This window comes from Heptranchias perlo, chromosome 6 (assembly GCF_035084215.1).
Source record: "Heptranchias perlo isolate sHepPer1 chromosome 6, sHepPer1.hap1, whole genome shotgun sequence".
NCBI lineage: Eukaryota > Metazoa > Chordata > Chondrichthyes > Hexanchiformes > Hexanchidae > Heptranchias > Heptranchias perlo.
This window is the reverse complement of record NC_090330.1, coordinates 111,977,047-111,994,741: the sequence shown is the minus strand read 5'-3', so window position 1 is coordinate 111,994,741 and position 17,695 is coordinate 111,977,047. Positions and strand designations below refer to the sequence as shown.

At 45.0% G+C, this 17,695-nt stretch overlaps 1 protein-coding gene across 4 annotated transcripts in view; it reads left to right on the top strand.

The window, feature by feature from the left end:
• tubgcp3 (tubulin gamma complex component 3) overlaps nucleotides 1-17,695 on the top strand; it is an 88,970-nt gene that overhangs the window by 60,473 nt on the left and 10,802 nt on the right. For 3 of the 4 annotated variants that reach the window (XM_067986662.1, XM_067986664.1, XM_067986660.1), the window contains exons 16-19: nucleotides 3,948-4,016; nucleotides 6,249-6,384; nucleotides 8,954-9,042; nucleotides 15,301-15,432. In XM_067986662.1, the coding sequence (XP_067842763.1) occupies nucleotides 3,948-4,016; nucleotides 6,249-6,384; nucleotides 8,954-9,042; nucleotides 15,301-15,432 (426 nt within the window). The remainder of the gene's footprint in view (nucleotides 1-3,947; nucleotides 4,017-6,248; nucleotides 6,385-8,953; nucleotides 9,043-15,300; nucleotides 15,433-17,695) is intronic. The other variant, XM_067986663.1, reaches the window with a different exon arrangement.

Here is a 17,695-nt window from a genome sequence, read left to right as displayed (position 1 = left end):
ACTCTCCAGCCAGGGAAAACAGCCTCCCAACATCTACCCTGTCAAGCCCTCTCAGAATCTTACGTGTTTCAATGTGATCACCCCTCGTTATTCTAAACTCCAGAGATGATGTGGAGATGCCGGTGATGGACTGGGGTGGACAAATGTAAGGAATCTTACAACACCAGGTTATAGTCCAACGGTTTTATTTGAAAATCACAAGCTTTCGGAGCTTACCTCCTTCGTCAGGTGAGTGAGTGAAGGGTTCTAAAATCGCATAGCATACATTAGGCTGGGAGACGATCACAGCAATCTGTGATCGTCTCCCAGCCTAATATATGCTATGCGATTTTAGAACCCTTCACCCACTCACCTGACGAAGGAGGTAGGCTCCGAAAGCTTGTGAACTCCAGATAGGCCCCTTCTACTCAATCTCTCATAGGACAACCCTCTCATCCCAGGAATTAATCTAGTGAACCTTTGTCGCTCCGCCTCTAAGGCAAGTATATCCTTCCTTCGGTAAGGAGACCAAGACTCTACGCACTACTCCAGGTGTGGTCTCATCAAAGCCTGTACAATTGCAGCAAGACTTGCTTACTCTTATACTCCAACCCCCTTGCAATAAAGGCCAACGTACCATTTACCTTCCTAATTGCTTGCTGTACCTGCATGCTAACTTTCTGTGTTTCGTGTACAGACACTCAAATCCCTCAACACCAATATTTAATAGTTTCTCACCATTTAAAAAATATTCTGTTTTTCTATTCTTCCTACCGAAGTGAATAACCTCACATTTCCCCACATTATATTCCATCTGCCACCTTCTTGCCCACTCACTTAACCTGTCTATATCCCTTTGCAGACTCTTTGTGTCCTCCTCACAGCTTACTTTCCCATCTAGCTTTGTATCGTCAGCAAACTTGGATACATTACACTCGGTCCCTTCATCTAAGTCATTAATATAGATTGTAAACAGCTGAGGCCCAAGCACTGATCCTTGTGGCACCCCACTAGTTACAGCCTGCCAACCTGAGAATGACCCGTTTATCCCTACTCTGTTTTCTGTCCTTTAACCAATCCTCTTTCCGTGCTATTATTACCTCCAACCCCATGAGCCCTTATCTTGCCTAACAACCTTTTGAGTGGCACTTTATCAAATGTCTTTTGGAAATCCAAATATACTACATCCACTGGTTCTCCTTTATTCACCCTGCTAGTTACATCCTCAAAAAACTCTTAATAGATTTGTCAAACACAATTTCCCTTTCATAAAACTATGTTGACTTTGCCTAATCATGTTAGGATTTTCTAAATGCCCCATTACCATGTCCTTAATAATAGATTCTAGCAATTTCCCGACGACGGATGTCGGACTAACTGGTGTGTAGTTCCCTGTTTTCTCTCCCTCTTTTCTTGAATAGCGGTGTTACATTTGCCAACTTCCAATCCACTGGGACCGTTGTAGAAACTAGGGAATTTTGGAAGATCTCAATCAATGCATCCACTATCTCTACAGCCACCTCTTTTAGAACCCTAGGATGTAGGCCATCAGGTCCATGGGATTTGTTGACTTTTAGTCCCATTAATTTCTCCTGGACTTTTTGTCTACTGATATTAATTACTTTAAGTTCCTCACTCTCATTTGCTCCTTGGTTCGCCACTGTTTCTGGTAAGTTTTCTGTGTCTTCTACTGTGAAGACAGATATAAAATATTTTTTTTAAAGTCTCTACCATTTCCTTATTCCCCATTATAATTTCTCCTGTCTCAGCCTCTAAGGGACCCACATTTACTTTTGCTATTCTCTTCCTTTTTACAAACTGTAGAAGCTCTTACAATCTGTTTTCATATTTTTTGCCAGTTTACTCTTTCTATTTTCTCCCTCTTCACCAATTTTTTGGTCATTCTTTGCTGGTTTCTAAAACTCTCCTAATCCTCAGGCTTACTACTCTCGTGGCAACATTATAGGCCTCTTCTTTTAATCTAATACAATTCTTAACTTCTTCAGTTAGCCATGGGTGGATCACTTTTCCTGTGGAGATTTTATTCCTCAATGAAATGTATATTCGTTGAGAATTATGAAATATTTCTTTAAATGTTTGCCATTACTTATCTACCATCATATCTTTTAATCTAATTTCCCAATCAACCTTAGCCAACTCGCCCTTCATACATAAGTTTAAGACTCTAATTTTGGACTTAATTACGCCACTCTTGCACTCAATGTGAAATTGTATGACATTATGATCACTCTTCCCAAGAGGATCCTTTCCTATGACATTACTAATTAACCCTGTGTAATCACACAAGACAGGATCTAAAATAGCCTGTTCCCTGGTTGGTTCCATGACGTATTGTTCTAGGAAACTGTCTTGAATGCATTCCATGAACTCGTTCTCCAAACTACTTCTGCCAATTTGATTTGTCCAGTCTATATAAAGATTAAATTCCCCCACAATTATTGCTTTACCTTTGTTACAAGCTCCTGTTATTTCTTGATTAATACTCTGTCCAACAGTATAGCTACTGTTAGGGGGCCTGTAAATTACACCCCTGTGTGCACGGTGCCTGTTACTGGTATCAATGTCACTTTCCACACGGTGCCTGTTACTGGTGTCGGTGTCACTTTCCACGGTGCCTGTTACTGGTGTCAATGTCACTTTCCACACGGTGCCTGTTACTGGTGTCAGTGTCACTTTCCACACGGTGCCTGTTACTGGTGTCGGTGTCACTTTCCACGGTGCCTGTTACTGGTGTCAATGTCACTTTCCACACGGTGCCTGTTACTGGTATCAATGTCACTTTCCACACGGTGCCTGTTACTGGTGTCGGTGTCACTTTCTACACGGTGCCTGTTACTGGTGTCAGTGTCACTTTCCACACGGTGCCTGTTACTGGTGTCGGTGTCACTTTCTACACGGTGCCTGTTACTGGTGTCAGTGTCACTTTCCACACTGTGCCTGTTACTGGTGTCGGTGTCACTTTCCACACGGTGCCTGTTACTGGTGTCGGTGTCACTTTCCACACGGTGCCTGTTACTGGTGTCGGTGTCACTTTCCACACGGTGCCTGTTACTGGTGTCGGTGTCACTTTCCACGGTGCCTGTTACTGGTGTCAGTGTCACTTTCCACACGGTGCCTGTTACTGGTGTCAGTGTCACTTTCCACACGGTGCCTGTTACTGGTGTCAGTGTCACTTTCCACACGGTGCCTGTTACTGGTGTCGGTGTCACTTTCCACACGGTGCCTGTTACTGGTGTCGGTGTCACTTTCCACGGTGCCTGTTACTGGTGTCAGTGTCACTTTCCACACGGTGCCTGTTACTGGTGTCGGTGTCACTTTCCACGGTGCCTGTTACTGGTGTCAGTGTCACTTTCCACACGGTGCCTGTTACTGGTGTCGGTGTCACTTTCCACGGTGCCTGTTACTGGTGTCAGTGTCACTTTCCACACGGTGCCTGTTACTGGTGTCAGTGTCACTTTCCACGGTGCCTGTTACTGGTGTCGGTGTCACTTTCCACGGTGCCTGTTACTGGTGTCAGTGTCACTTTCCACACGGTGCCTGTTACTGGTGTCGGTGTCACTTTCCACGGTGCCTGTTACTGGTGTCGGTGTCACTTTCCACGGTGCCTGTTACTGGTGTCAGTGTCACTTTCCACGGTGCCTGTTACTGGTGTCAGTGTCACTTTCCACACGGTGCCTGTTACTGGTGTCAGTGTCACTTTCCACACGGTGCCTGTTACTGGTGTCAGTGTCACTTTCCACACGGTGCCTGTTACTGGTGTCAGTGTCACTTTCCACACGGTGCCTGTTACTGGTGTCGGTGTCACTTTCCACGGTGCCTGTTACTGGTGTCAGTGTCACTTTCCACACGGTGCCTGTTACTGGTGTCGGTGTCACTTTCCACGGTGCCTGTTACTGGTGTCAGTGTCACTTTCATCAAACTTACTGCCCTTTTTCCCTCCTTTCTAGATATCGGCTGGCGACACAGGCTGGGATGTCTTTAGTTTGGACTATCATGTTGACGGCCCAATTGCAACAGTAAGTCCACTTGCAGTTTAGGATAAATGTAGAAATCCTTGAAATATGCCTGGAAAATCCAGCAGTTTATTTTAAAGCTTCTTTCTGCGTGCTTTTTGAGAAGCTGCTTGTTTCGTTGGCCTTTATCCTGAAGTTGAATTCAGTTAATAATGTATAGGAGCTAAAAGGTTTGCCGTTTTAAAACATGAATACAAACTCTGCGCTGGTGTTTTAACATGATTCACTGTTCTCTGTTAGTATCAGCTTAAAAACAACACTTGTAAATTAACAGCAGCAAATTATTGTGGCTATCCTGTATTATATAGAATCATAGAAAGTTATGGCACAGAATGAGGCCATTCGGCCTGGCCGAAAAAGAGCGTCCAGCTTAATCCCACTTTAAAGCATTTGGTCTGTAGCCCTGTAGGTTACGGCACTTCAAGTGTACATCCAAGTACTTTTTAAATGAGATGAGGGTTTCTGCCTCTACCACCCTTTCAGGCAGAAAGTTCCAGACCCCCACCGCCTCTGGGTGAAAAAATTTCTCCTCAGCTCCCCTCTAATCCTTCCACCAATTACTTTAAATCTATGCCGCCTGGCTACTGACCTCTCTGCTAAGGGAAATAGGTCCCGTTATAATTTTATCTACCTCAATTAAATCTCCCCTCAGTCTCCTCTGCTTCAAAGAAAACAGCCCAGCCTATCCAATCTTTTCTCACAGCTAAAATTCTCCAGTCCTGGCAAAATCCTCGTAAATCTCCTCTGTACCCTCTCTAGTGCAATCAGATCTTTCCGGTAATGTGACCAGAACTGTACACAGTACTCAAGCTGTGGCCTAACCAGTGTTTTATACAGTTCCAGCATAACCTCCCTGCTCTTATATTCTATGCCTCGGCTAATAAAGTATCCCGTATGCCTTCTTAACCACCTTATTCAGCTCTCCTACCTTCAGGGATCTGTGGATTTGCACTCCAAGGTCCCTCACTTCCTCTACACCTCTCAGTATCCTCCCATTTATTGTGTACTCCCTTGCTTTGTTTGCCCTCCCCAAAAGCAATACCTCACACTTCTCCGGATTGAATTCCATTTGCCACTTTTCTGCCCACCTGACCAGTCCATTGATATCCTCCTGCAGTCTACAGCTTTCCTCCTCACTATCAACCACACGGCCAATTTTTGTATCCTTTGCAAACCCCCGTGTGCCACCTTCTCTCTCTCCCACCCCCCAACCTCGGTGTCGCATCCACCCACCCACCCCCTCAGTGTCACCTCCCCCTCTCCCTCGGTATTTTATTTCACTCATGGGATGTGGGTGTCGCTGGATAGGCCAGTATTTATTGGCCCTCACTAATTCCCCTTGAGAAGGTGGTGGTGAGCTGCCTTCTTGAACCACTGCAGTCTGTGTGGTGAAGGTTCTCCCACAGTGCTGTTAGGTAGGGAGTTCCAGGATTTTGACCCAGCGACGATGAACGGCGATATATTTCCAAGTCGGGATGGTGTGTGACTTGGGGAATGTGCTGGTGATTGTGTTCCATGTGCCTACTGCCCTTGTCCTTCTAGGTGGTAGAGGTTGCGGGTTTGGGAGGTGCTGTCGAAGAAGCCTTGACGAGTTGCTGCAGTGCATCCTGTGGATGGTACACACTGCAGCCACGGTGCGCCGGTGGTGAAGAGAGTGAATGTTTAGGGTGGTGGATGGGGTGCCAATCAAGTGGGCTGCTTTGTCCTGGATGGTGTCGAGCTTCTTGAGTGTTGATGGAGCTGCACTCATCCAGGCAAGTGGAGAGTATTCCATCACACTCCTGACTTGTGCCTTGTAGATGGTGGAAAGGCTTTGGGGAGTCAGGAGGTGAGTCACTCGCCGCAGAATACCCAGCCTCTGACCTGCTCTCGTAGCCACAGTATTTATATGGCTGGTCCAGTTAAGTTTCCGGTCAATGGTGACCCCCAGGATGGCGATGGTAATGCCATTGAATGTCAAGGGGAGGTGGTTGGACTCTCTCTTGGAGATGGTGTCAGCTTCCCCCCCCCCCCACCAAATTGGTTGGCTTGCTGTTTGTGATTGGTCGATCTGTTGGTTCTCTCTCCTTCTGTGATTGGTCTGTTCTTTATATCCCCTTTTCCTTTCTCTTGCTCCTTTCAACCGTACTAAAATGCTTCTTCATCCTCCAGACCTCTGAGTTCACACCCCCCCCCCTCACCTACTGGGTTATTGCAATTTTTTTTTTATTTTACATGATTTTTGACTTGTTTCAGGTGTTTACTCGAGAATGTATGAGTCACTATTTAAGAGTGTTCAACTTTCTCTGGAGAGCAAAGCGCATGGAGTACGTTCTCACAGACATCTGGAAGGGACAGATGTGTAACGCCAAACTACTAAAAAGCATACCAGGTAACTCTGCCGCTCCTCCCTCCCATCAATCCTGAAGGCACCAATTCCTGCTGTAGTTTGATTCTTTAGCAGTTCACTAGGAATGTAAGAACATAAGAAATAGGAGCAGGAGTAGGCCATACAGCTCCTCAAGCCTGGTCTGCCATTCAGTCAAATCATGGCTGATCTAGGACCTTGCATGTCAGTGAGCTATTCAATTGTGATGGCATGACAACCAGGTGCAACCTTCCCCTCACTTGACACCTGTATGTGCTCTTTCTAGAAGTAATCACTGGACGGTGATCAGGGAGTGGAATCCTGGGTGAATTTTTAAAAAATTTCCTCCTCTTTCTCTGAATTAACTGTTGTGCCCAGCTGCTGCTCTGACTGAGATTATCTAGCAGGACTCGACCCTGTGATCTCCTGGTGTGTGGTTCATGGGCTTTGCCAGACGTGCTCTTGCCCCCAAACTCTCTTAACTGGGCTTTTTCCAACAACAACTTGCATTTATATAACTTAGTAAAACGTCCCAAGGCGTTTCACAGGAGCATGGCTTTCAGTGACTGCAGTCGTCATATTGAGATGAGTTTTGTAATTGAGCCCAATGACAGCTTGAATGCAGTTGCGAGAAGTGATTCAACTCGTGACTGGAGCATCCTTGAGTGTGTGGATGCCTGTTGACCCTCTTGATCCATTTGCTGTTCTGTGTCCTTGCCCTGCAGTCTGATGCTCACTGGCAGATCATTGCTGCTGTTAGACTTGTGTCTGCCAGGTGAGTACGGTAAGGTTTTCTCTCCTGCCCACCCTTTACTGGCCCGCATGTTTATCGAGTTACGACTCTGGCCCTTGAACCTGCCTTTTTATATTGTTCTCCTGCTCGTTGCGGGACTTTTGGGTTGAACTGATGAATTGAGCCACGGTTGAATATTGTAGCCCGTGTTGCCAATGGGCCAAGTCTTCAATCTGTCCTTTCCTGTACGTGGGAATGTGCTTCAATTGTATGGACCTACATAGAAAAAGCCCACCCCTTTTTTGCTCAGAACTTTAATTTTTAAATTCTTAGTCATTGTGTTGTAATGTCTGAAGAATTCGCCAGAGGGCAGCAAGGGACAAAAATCTCAATCAACAAACAACTCTGAAAGCAACACTTGTTGATTCATGGAGCCCGGGACCATGTTTGATACCCTGTTTTTGTCGAGAGGAATGGAAAACGGAATTTGTTTTCACGTTGCTCGAGCTGCACATTTGGCCTTCCGTGCGAGCAGATGCAGGGTGGGCCGAGTGAACTGGGCCCTATCAGTACAGGAGAACTGGGGCAAAGCCACGATTAGACTGCACACTCAACCCCGTTTTATATTCAGTTCTCAATAAAAGAGAAAGCGTTACGTGTTTATGAGCTGTGATACGTTTTGGTTGCATTCATACATCCAGGATTCTTGACCTGACTGCTGGCGCTTGGCGCAGTGTAGGGACAGTTTGTTTGGCTTTGGTTTCTGAGGATTAATTGGGTCTGGGAGCTCCCCCTATTATTCCCCTTCTGCACCATGCTCACTTCCGTGGCCAGAGACAGGGCAGGAATTCTGGGAATGAGGCCTGTGTGAACTGTTAAGGGAGAAGGAACAGAGAGAATCTGGAGACAGATCCACAGCACTGCCACCCATAGCAAAATGCATGTAGGCCGACTGGAGATCATTCATTGGATGCGCCCCACCCCGCACTAATCTCATCCCTCGATACCATATCGCTACTGGAGGGGCTGTGGCCGGGATGGACCCTGCTTCACATACTCTAATCATGCCTCAGCATCCAGCCATTCTGTGCAGCAGCCTGGGAGACCACCAGGAACAAGAAGGGCCTTTTAATCCCAGAGGATCAAGCTCAGTGTTTGCTGGGCCTGCCCACTGGAGAACGAGATGCCCCAGAAGTGAGCGGGTTAGCGGAACTCTGACTACCAGCTGCAAGTAGGTGCAGCCTCCCCCAGAGAAATGCAACTCTCCCCACTGCAATCATGTGGCAGAAGTTCAGATGGGACATTTCCCACTCGGAGTGACTGATGCTCGGCCTCAGCCTGGCGCTGAGGATTTTTAAAGCTCATACAAAGTAAATGAACGTTTTAAAGGGAGTGGGGGTTAGGGTTCAAAGGTTCATGTGCCGTTGGCTGCAGTGAAAGTATTATCAATATCTCCTCTTAAATAATAAAACTGCTAAATAGATAAGAAGTTCAGCATCCACAGACAGTGAGTGTGACGGGTGTAATTTACAACCTACCTGTTCGGAGTGGTGGATGTAAGATTCTAGCTCGTGTAACTCTAGCTGATTAGGTAGCGGCACTTGTCTACTTTGTATTTAACCACATGCCTTTTTGAAAGGCTTCTGTCACTACAGGCTAGTTAAGAATTAATACATGAAATTAATGTTAACAACCTAGCAGGATGCTTTATTGCCTCATGAAAAATTGATCCTTCCAGGAAAACAAAATTAATTCACAATGAAGTGGTGTCCAATTGCTGTTTCCTTTAAGCCTTGTGTCCTGTGATCTAAATGTTCTCATAGTGTTTTGAAGTTTATTCCTTTCTGTTTGCTCCCTTAGAGTTATCAGGCGTCCTCCATCAGTGTCACATCCTGGCATCGGAAATGGTGCACTTTGTGCATCAGATGCAGTATTACATCACCTTTGAGGTATTTCAAATAAGAATCACACAACAGATGTAATTTTGTTACTGAGTCATGTTTCTGTTTAAAATATATTGCCCATATTCTTAACGTTTTCCTCAATAACTAATTATGTTTATGCCACATTGCAAAACAAACAAGTGAAGTGTCGATAGAGCCAAAATTTTATTTTGAGAGGTAGGTTTTTGACCGCTCAACAAAGTAATCTTTTATTAATGAGTAACCTCAGAGCATAACGATCTATTATTCATTGCATTTCCTGCACACGTTATAATTGTATCGCCAGCAAGATGTTGTTGACTTGTTTGTGTCAGAGGCCACCAACTGGTAGTGAGGGCCCATTCATGTCCTCCTTCAGTGCTGACTGTCCCTGGGCAGTGGTAGCCACTGAAACACTACATTCCCTTCCTCCAAGGAGGTGACCACCAGCCTGGTAACACTCACTCCTCTCAGTACACAGGCCCTGGGACTGCCTGGAGAAATATCACAGAAACTACTCTGGTGCAGCCATCTCTTAGGATCAGCAAAACAATATATAGCAGGGTTTGAATGCCCCCCCCCCCCCCCAACCCCGTCTCGAGAATTGGGGCCCTCCTCAGGCAAGCTGACCGCATTTACTGAGACTTATCAAAGACTTGATGCATTTGGTGAATCAGTGCTAATGTTTGCTGCTGTGCAGGGCTGACCTCATTTTGTACAACTTCTGTACATGCTCCTATGATATGGAGGATGCAAATTTAAGATAGATTACCTGCCTACGAGGGATTTCATTCTTGAAATGTGTCCTCTGCATACCATCATCCCACCCACCCATCAATCCCTGCAGGGGTATCGTATTTGGGATATTAGTGGGAATCACAGAAATTACAGCGCAGAAGGAGGCCATTCGGCCCATCATGTCTTTGTCGGGGCTAGCTCTTCAACTGGAGTTGTTTGTTCTAATCCCATTTCCCTGCCCTTTCCCCATATCCTTTTATATTATTTCTTTTCAAGTACTGATCCAATTCCCCTTTAAATGATCGCACTCTCGATCACACAGTTGCCCCTTGTGGTAAAACGTTCCCTGGTCCAATAACCCTCTGTGAAAAAAATCTTCTGTAAGGTAGCTAGTTCATTTCAGCTTAACTTCAGGTGAAGTGCAGTCACTCTAGGAATCCCTCTATTTTCGTCCTATTCTCCTTTGGCCTTGAGCTTCCTTTGGCTGATGCGGGACAACTTGCTTTTAGGCCTTTGGGAATGTTGCCTTTTGAGCCAAATATTTAAAAAGCACGGAGTGCAGCTTTGGCCATTGTGTGTCTCCGCTCTCTCCCCACAATCATGCAGTTCAGTTGAGAACTCAGCGGAATGAGGGGATTGGACTGTGTTCTCTGTTACGTGGCGTGCTCCAATGTTGTGTTCTGCCATAGGAATTAAACTCTCAAGTTACATTGTATTTGTTCACTGTGCAGCAGCAATCTACACAGCACATAGAAGATGAACTTGTTATTTCAGCAGGGTAAAGGCCAGAGGATGTTCAGCTAAAACAGAACCATGCTCTGGGGGGACTGTACTTTGAATTTAGTGCCCAGCTTTGGTCTCTGACACAAGGGCTGGAGGCAATTCAGAGAAGAACTGATGGGACTGATCCTTAATGTTTGAGGACTGAGTTATGAGGAAAGTAAGGGGTGGTCTTGCAGAGATAAAATAGCAGTAAATCTTAAATCTAGAATTCATACATAGGAACAGGAGTAGGCCATTCAACCCCTCGTGCCTGCTCCGCCATTTGATAAGATCATGGCTGATCTGTGATCTAACTCCATATACCTGCCTTTGGCCCATATCCCTTAATACCTTTGGTTGCCAAAAAGCTATCTATCTCAGATTTAAATTTAGCAATTGAGCTAGTATCAATTGCCGTTTGCGGAAGAGAGTTCCAAACTTCTACCACCCTTTGTGTGTAGAAATGCTTTCTAATCTCGCTCCTGAAAGGTCTGGCTCTAATTTTTAGACTGTGCCCCCTACTCCTAGAATCCCCAACCAGTGGAAATAGTTTCTCTCTATCCACCCTATCTGTTCCCCTTAATATCTTATAAACTTCGATCAGATCACCCCTTAACCTTCTAAACTCTAGAGAATACAACCCCAATTTGTGTAATCTCTCCTCGTAACTTAACCCTTGAAGTCCAGGTATCATTCTAGTAAACCTACGCTGCACTCCCTCCAAGGCCAATATGTCCTTCCGAAGGTGCGGTGCCCAGAACTGCTCATGTACTCCAGGTGCGGTCTAACCAGGGTTTTGTATTGCTGCAGCATTAGATATAAAGGCCAGCATTCCATTCGCCTTATTGATTATTTTCTGCACCTGTTCATGACAGTTCAATGATCTATGTACCTGAACCCCTAAGTCCCTTTGGACATCCACTGTTCTTAACTTTTTACCATTTAGAAAGTACCCTGTTCTATCCTTTTTTGATCCAAAGTGGATGACCTCACATTTGCCACAGTTTTGCCCATTCACCTAATCTATCAATATCCCTTTCTAATTTTATGTTTGCATCCACACTGCTTACAATGCCACCAATCTTTGTGTCATCGGCAAACTTAGATATGAGACTTTCTATGCCTTCATCTACGTCGTTAATAAATATTGTGAATAATTGAGGCCCCAAGACACATCCCTGCGGGACTCCACTAGTCACATCCTGCCAATGTGAGTACCTACCCATTATCCCTACTCTCTGTTGCCTTTCGCTCAGCCAATTTCCTAACCAAGTCCGTACTTTTCCCTCAATTCCATGGAATTCTATCTTAGCTAACAGTCTCTTATGTGGGACCTTATCAAATGCGTTCTGGAAGTCCATATAAATAAAATCCATTGACATTCCCCTGTCCACTACTTTAGTCACCTCTTCAAAAAATTCAATCAAGTTTGTCGGGCACGACCTACCTTTCACAAATCCATGCTGGCTCTCTCTGATTAACTGAAAATTCTTGAGGTGTTCAGTCACCCTATCCTTAATTATAGACTCCAGCATTTTCCCCACAACAGATGTTAGGCTAACTGGTCTATAATTCCCTGGTTTCCCTCTCTCTCCATTCTTAAAAAATGGAGTGACATGTGCAATTTTCCAATCTAGAAGGATGGTTCCTGAATCTAGAGAACTTTGAAAGATTATAGTTAGGGCATCTGCAATGTGCTCACCTACTTCCTTTAAAACCCTGGGATGGAAACCATCTGGTCCTGGGGATTTGTCACTCTTTAGTGCTATTATTTTCTTCATTACTGTTGTTTTACTTATGTTAATTTTATTGAGTCCCTGTCCCCTAATCAGTGTTAGTTTTCTTGGGATTTCCGGCATGCTATCCTCTCTACTGTAAATACTGACGCAAAGTAATTATTCAACATGTCCGCCATTTCCCCTTTGTCAATGACAATATCCCCACTTTCAGCTTTTAAGGAGCCAACACTGCTCCTGACCACCCTCTTTTTCCTAATATAACTATACAAGTTCTTCGTATTGGTTTTGATATCCCTTGCAAGTTTCTTTTCATACTCTCTTTTTGTAGCTCTTACTATCTGTTTTGTGACCCTTTGTTGATCTTTGTATCTTTCCCATTTGCCAGGATCTATGCCATTTTTTGCCTTTTTGTATGCCCTTTCCTTATGTCTTATACTGTCCCTTACCTCTTTAGTTGTCCATGGCTGTTTTTTTTGGCAAGTAGAGTTCTTGCCCCTCAGGGGTATAAACCGGTTCTGCATCACGATAAATGTTTCTTTAAACATTTCCCACTGATCATCAGTTGTTTTACCCATTAACAGATTTGCCCAGTTTACTGTGGACAGTCTCTGTCTCATCCCATTGAAATCGGCCTTACCCAAGTCTAGAATCTTAGCAGCTGATTCACTTTTTTCCCTTTCAAACACTACATTGAACTCTGTAAGGAATCTTACAACACCTTTACCCTGCTGAAATAACAAGTTCATCTTCTATGGACTATAGTTGGACTATAACCTGGTGTTGTAAGATTCCTTACATTTGTCAACCCCAGTCCATCACCGGCATCTCCACTACATTGAACTCAATCATGTTATGATCGCTATTGGATAGATGTTCACGCACAGTTAAGCTGTTAACTAAATCTGGTTCATTACTCATTACTAAATCTAGTATGGCTTGCTCCCTTGTTGCCTCCAGGACATACTGCTGTAGAAAACTATTCCCGGACACACTCAAGAAATTCACTACCTTTCTGACAGTTGCTGGTCTGCTTTTCCCAATCTATGTGAAGGTTAAAGTCCCCCATTAAGACCACTATGCCTTTCTTACACGCTTGTCTAATCTCTGCATTTATACAATCTAGCTGCTGCCAGGGGTCCTATACACAAGTCCCACTATAGTATTTGATCCTTTCCGATTTCTCAATTCAACCCATAAGGTCTCTGTTGGCTGCTTACCTCTCGTTATATCTTCCTTTATCATTGAAGTGATTTCATCTCTAATCACTAAGGCTATTCCTCCCCCTCTTCCATTTTCCCTATCTCTCCTGTAGACCTTATAACCCGGTACATTTAGTTCCCAATCCTGACCATCCTGCAGCCATGTCTCAGTAATAGCTATCATTTCATACCCTCCAATTTGAATTTGAACCTGTAGTTCATTTAATTTATTCCTTTATACTCCGTGCATTTGTATATCGAACTCTTAGTTGGGCCACACACCCTATCCTGACCTTCAGCTTTGATGCTGGGTTAATCGCATTACACCTTCTAGATTTAACTTTATCTGTAGTGCCTAAAGTACACTTTCTCTCTGCTGCTCTATGCTTTCCCCTTTCACTTGTTCTTGAACAACTGTTTGTACTATTTGTATTGTAAATTTACCCTGGCGCTTCCCCTCTCTTGCTGCTCTCAACTTTACTCCCTTCTGACTCCCCGCTCAGGTTCCCATCCCCCTGCCACTCTACTTTAAACCTTCCCCAACAGCACTAGCAGACACCCCCGTGATGATTTGGTCCCAGTCCTGCTCAGGTGTAACCTGTCCCGCTTGTACAGGTCCCACCTTCCCCAGAACCGGTCCCAATGTCCCAGGAATCTAAATCCCTCCCTCCTACACCATCCCTGCAGCCACGCAGTCATCCTGTCTATTCTCCTGTTTCTATACTCACTAGCACATGGTACTGGTAGTAATCCTGAGATCACTACCTTTGAGGTCCTGCTTTTTAATTTATCTCCTAACTCCTTGAATTCACCTTGCAGGACCTCATCCCTTTTTTTTACCTATGTCGTTGGTACCAATACGGACCATGACTACTGGCTGTTCACCCTCCCCCTCCAGAATGCCCTGCAGCCGTTCCGTGACATCCTTGACCCAGCACCAGGGAGGCAACATACCATCCTGGAGTCACGTTTGCGGCCGCAGAAACGCCTATCTGTTCCCCTTACAATTGAATCCCCTATCACGATAGCCCTGCCACTCTTATTCCTCTCCTCCTGTGCAGCAGAGCCGCCCGTGGTGCCACAAACTTGGCTCTTGCTGCTTTCCCCTGATAAGCCATCTCCCCCAACAGTATCCAAAGTGGTATATCTGTTTGAGAGGGAGATGGCCCCAGGGGACTCCTGCTCTACCTGCCTAGTCCTTTTACTCTGCCTGGTGGTCACCCATTTCCTTTCTGCCTGCGTAATCTTTACCTGCGGTTTGACCACCTCACTGAACGTGCTATCCACGATAGTCTCAGCATCGCGGATGCTCCACAGTGAATCCACCCGCAGCTCCAGCTCCGAAATGCGGTTAGCCAGTAGCTGCAGCTGGACACACTTCCTGCACACATGGTCGCCAGGGACACTGGTAGTGTCCATGACTTCCCACATAGTGCAGGAGGAGCATATCACGGGTGCGAGCTCTGCTGCCATGACTTGCCTTAGATTTACACTGCGTTCACCTCTCAGACTCCTCCCGCTCTCGGTCTTTCCTTTTATACTGTGCTCACCTCTCGGACTCTCCTGCCTCACCTGTGACGTCGCACAGTAATTTTCTCTTGTTGCAGGTCTGCTGCTGTTTTTATTCCCCACTCTGTCTTCAGTTGCTCAGGTCCACCGGCGCTCTGCGGAAAAAGTTAGGAAAAGCAAGGCAAAACAGCACCTCCTTCCCCCACTTCACCGAACTCCCACACTCACCAAACTCTCAGTTGTCTCACTCGGTGCTCCGTCGCACTCAGTGCATCTGAGTGAAATAACTGGGATGTAATTGCAGCATGAGTCTGAGGTGAGCACTTTGTATCTTATAGGTGTTGGAATGTTCCTGGGATGAGCTGTGGAATAAAATGCAACAGGCGCAGGATCTTGATCACATCATTGCTGCTCATGAAGCTTTTCTAGACACAATAATCTCTCAATGTCTGTTGGACAGTAACTCTGAAGTAAGTGGTACAGTATTGGTCCTTGTTGATGAAATTGGATATCGGGAGTCTGTGCTGCGCGAGGGTTCAGGAAGTTGGGCTTGTTTTCTATGGAACTGAGGAGGCATCAAGGTCAATTTAATTTCAGTTTTTAAGATTATGAAAGAAATTGGTAAATTTAAATCAGACAAATTGTTCATTATGGTGAAGGATTCAAATACCAAGGGACACAAGTTAAAAATTCAGAAGTTTTGAGTCAGAAGGATGGTCATGATCGTTCAGTTGAGTAAGTTACAACCCAATACAAAAATAAGTCAAATCATAGAAAGTTACGGCACAGAAGGCGGCCATTCGGCCCATTGTGTTCGTGCCAACCGAAAAAGAGCTAGCCAACTTAATCCCACTTTCCCACTAGGTTACGGCAATTCAAGTGCACATCCAAGTATTTTTTAAATGAGTTGAGGGTTTCTGCCTCTACCACCCTTTCAGGCAGAGTTCCAGACTCCCACCACACACTGGGTGAAAAAATTTCTCCTCAGCTTCCCTCTAATCCTTCTACCAGTTACTTGAAATCTATGCCTCCTGGTCACTGACGCCTCTGCTAAGGGAAATCGGTCCTCTGTAGACACTCTGTCTAGTCCCATCATTATTTTATATACCTCAATTAAATCTCCCTTCAGCCTCCTTTGCTCCAAAGAAAACAACCCCAGCCTATCCAATGTTTTCTCATAGCTAAAATTCTCCAGCCCTGGCAACATCCTCGTAAATCCCATCTGTATCATCTCTCGTGCAATCACATCTTTCTGTAATGTGACCAGAACTGTACACAGTACTCAAGCTGTGGCCTAACCAATGTTTTATACAGTTCTAGCATAACCTCCCTGCTCTTATATTCTGTGCCTTGGCTAATAAAGGAAAGTATCCCATATGCCTTTTTAACCACCTTATCTACCTATCCTGCTACCTTCAGGGATCTGTGGACATGCACTTCAAGGTCCCTTTGTTCCTTTGCCACTCTCAGTATCCTCCCATTTATTGTGTACTCCCTTGCCTTGTTTGCCCTCCCCAAAAGCATTACCTCACACTTCTCCGGATTGAATTGCCCACCTGACCAGTCCATTGATATCTTCCTGCAGTCTACAGCTTTGCTCAATTTTTGTATTACCTGCAAACATCTTGATCAAATCCACCCCCCCCCCCCACTCCCCGGTCCAAATCATTACTATATACCACAAAAAGCAAGGGACCTAGTATTGAGCCTTGCGGAATCCCACTGGATACAGCCTTTCGGTTCCAAAAACGCCTGTCGACCATTACCCTTTGCTTCCTGCCACTGAGCCAATTTTGAATCCAACTAGCCACTTTCCCTTGGATCCCATAGGTTTTTAGTTTTTTGACCAGTCTGCCATATGGGATCTTGTCAAAAGCCTTGCTAAAATCCAAGTACATTACATCAAATGCGTTACCCTCATCGACCCTCCTTGTTATCTGCTCAAAAAATTCAATCAAGTTAGTCAGACACGACCTTCCTTTAACAAATCCATGCTGACTATCCTTGATTAAACCTGTGCCTTTTTATATGATGATTTATGCTGGCCCTCAGAATTGATTTCAATAATTTGCCCACCACCGAGGTTAGACTGACTGGCCTATAATTACTTGGTCTCTCTCTTTCTCCCTTTTTAAACAATGGTACAATGTTAGCAGTCCTCCAATCCTCCGGCACCACGCCTGTAGCTAGGGAGGATTGGAAAATGATGGTCAGAGCCTCCGCTATTTCCTCCCTTGCTTCTCTTAGCAGCCTGGGGTACATTTCATCCGGGCCTGGTGATTTATCTACTTTCAAAGATGCTAAACCCCTAATACTTCCTCTCTCACTGTTTATCCCATTGTGAAGACAGATGCAAAGTATTCATTAAGAACCACACCCACATCTTCCGCCTCCACACATAGGTTACCTTTTTGGTCTCCGATAGGCCCTACTCTTTCCTTAGTTATCCTCTTGCTCTTTATGTATCTATAAAACATTTTTGGGTTTTCCTTCATTTTACTTGCCATGAAACACTGAAGCAGACAGTGCAAAAAGACACAGGAGACAATTCATGCATTGATGCAGAGAGGGATTGAGGGATTTGCTGATAGGTGAGTAGCTAGGGTTAGATCAACAAAAATCAAATGGGCTTTTGGGCCTTCAGGCCTGTTGCTCGAAGTTATATTTGAATGCAGTTTGTCCTGAGTGAGAAGTTAACTCCAACAACAATTTTTTTATTATCGGCTTCTACGT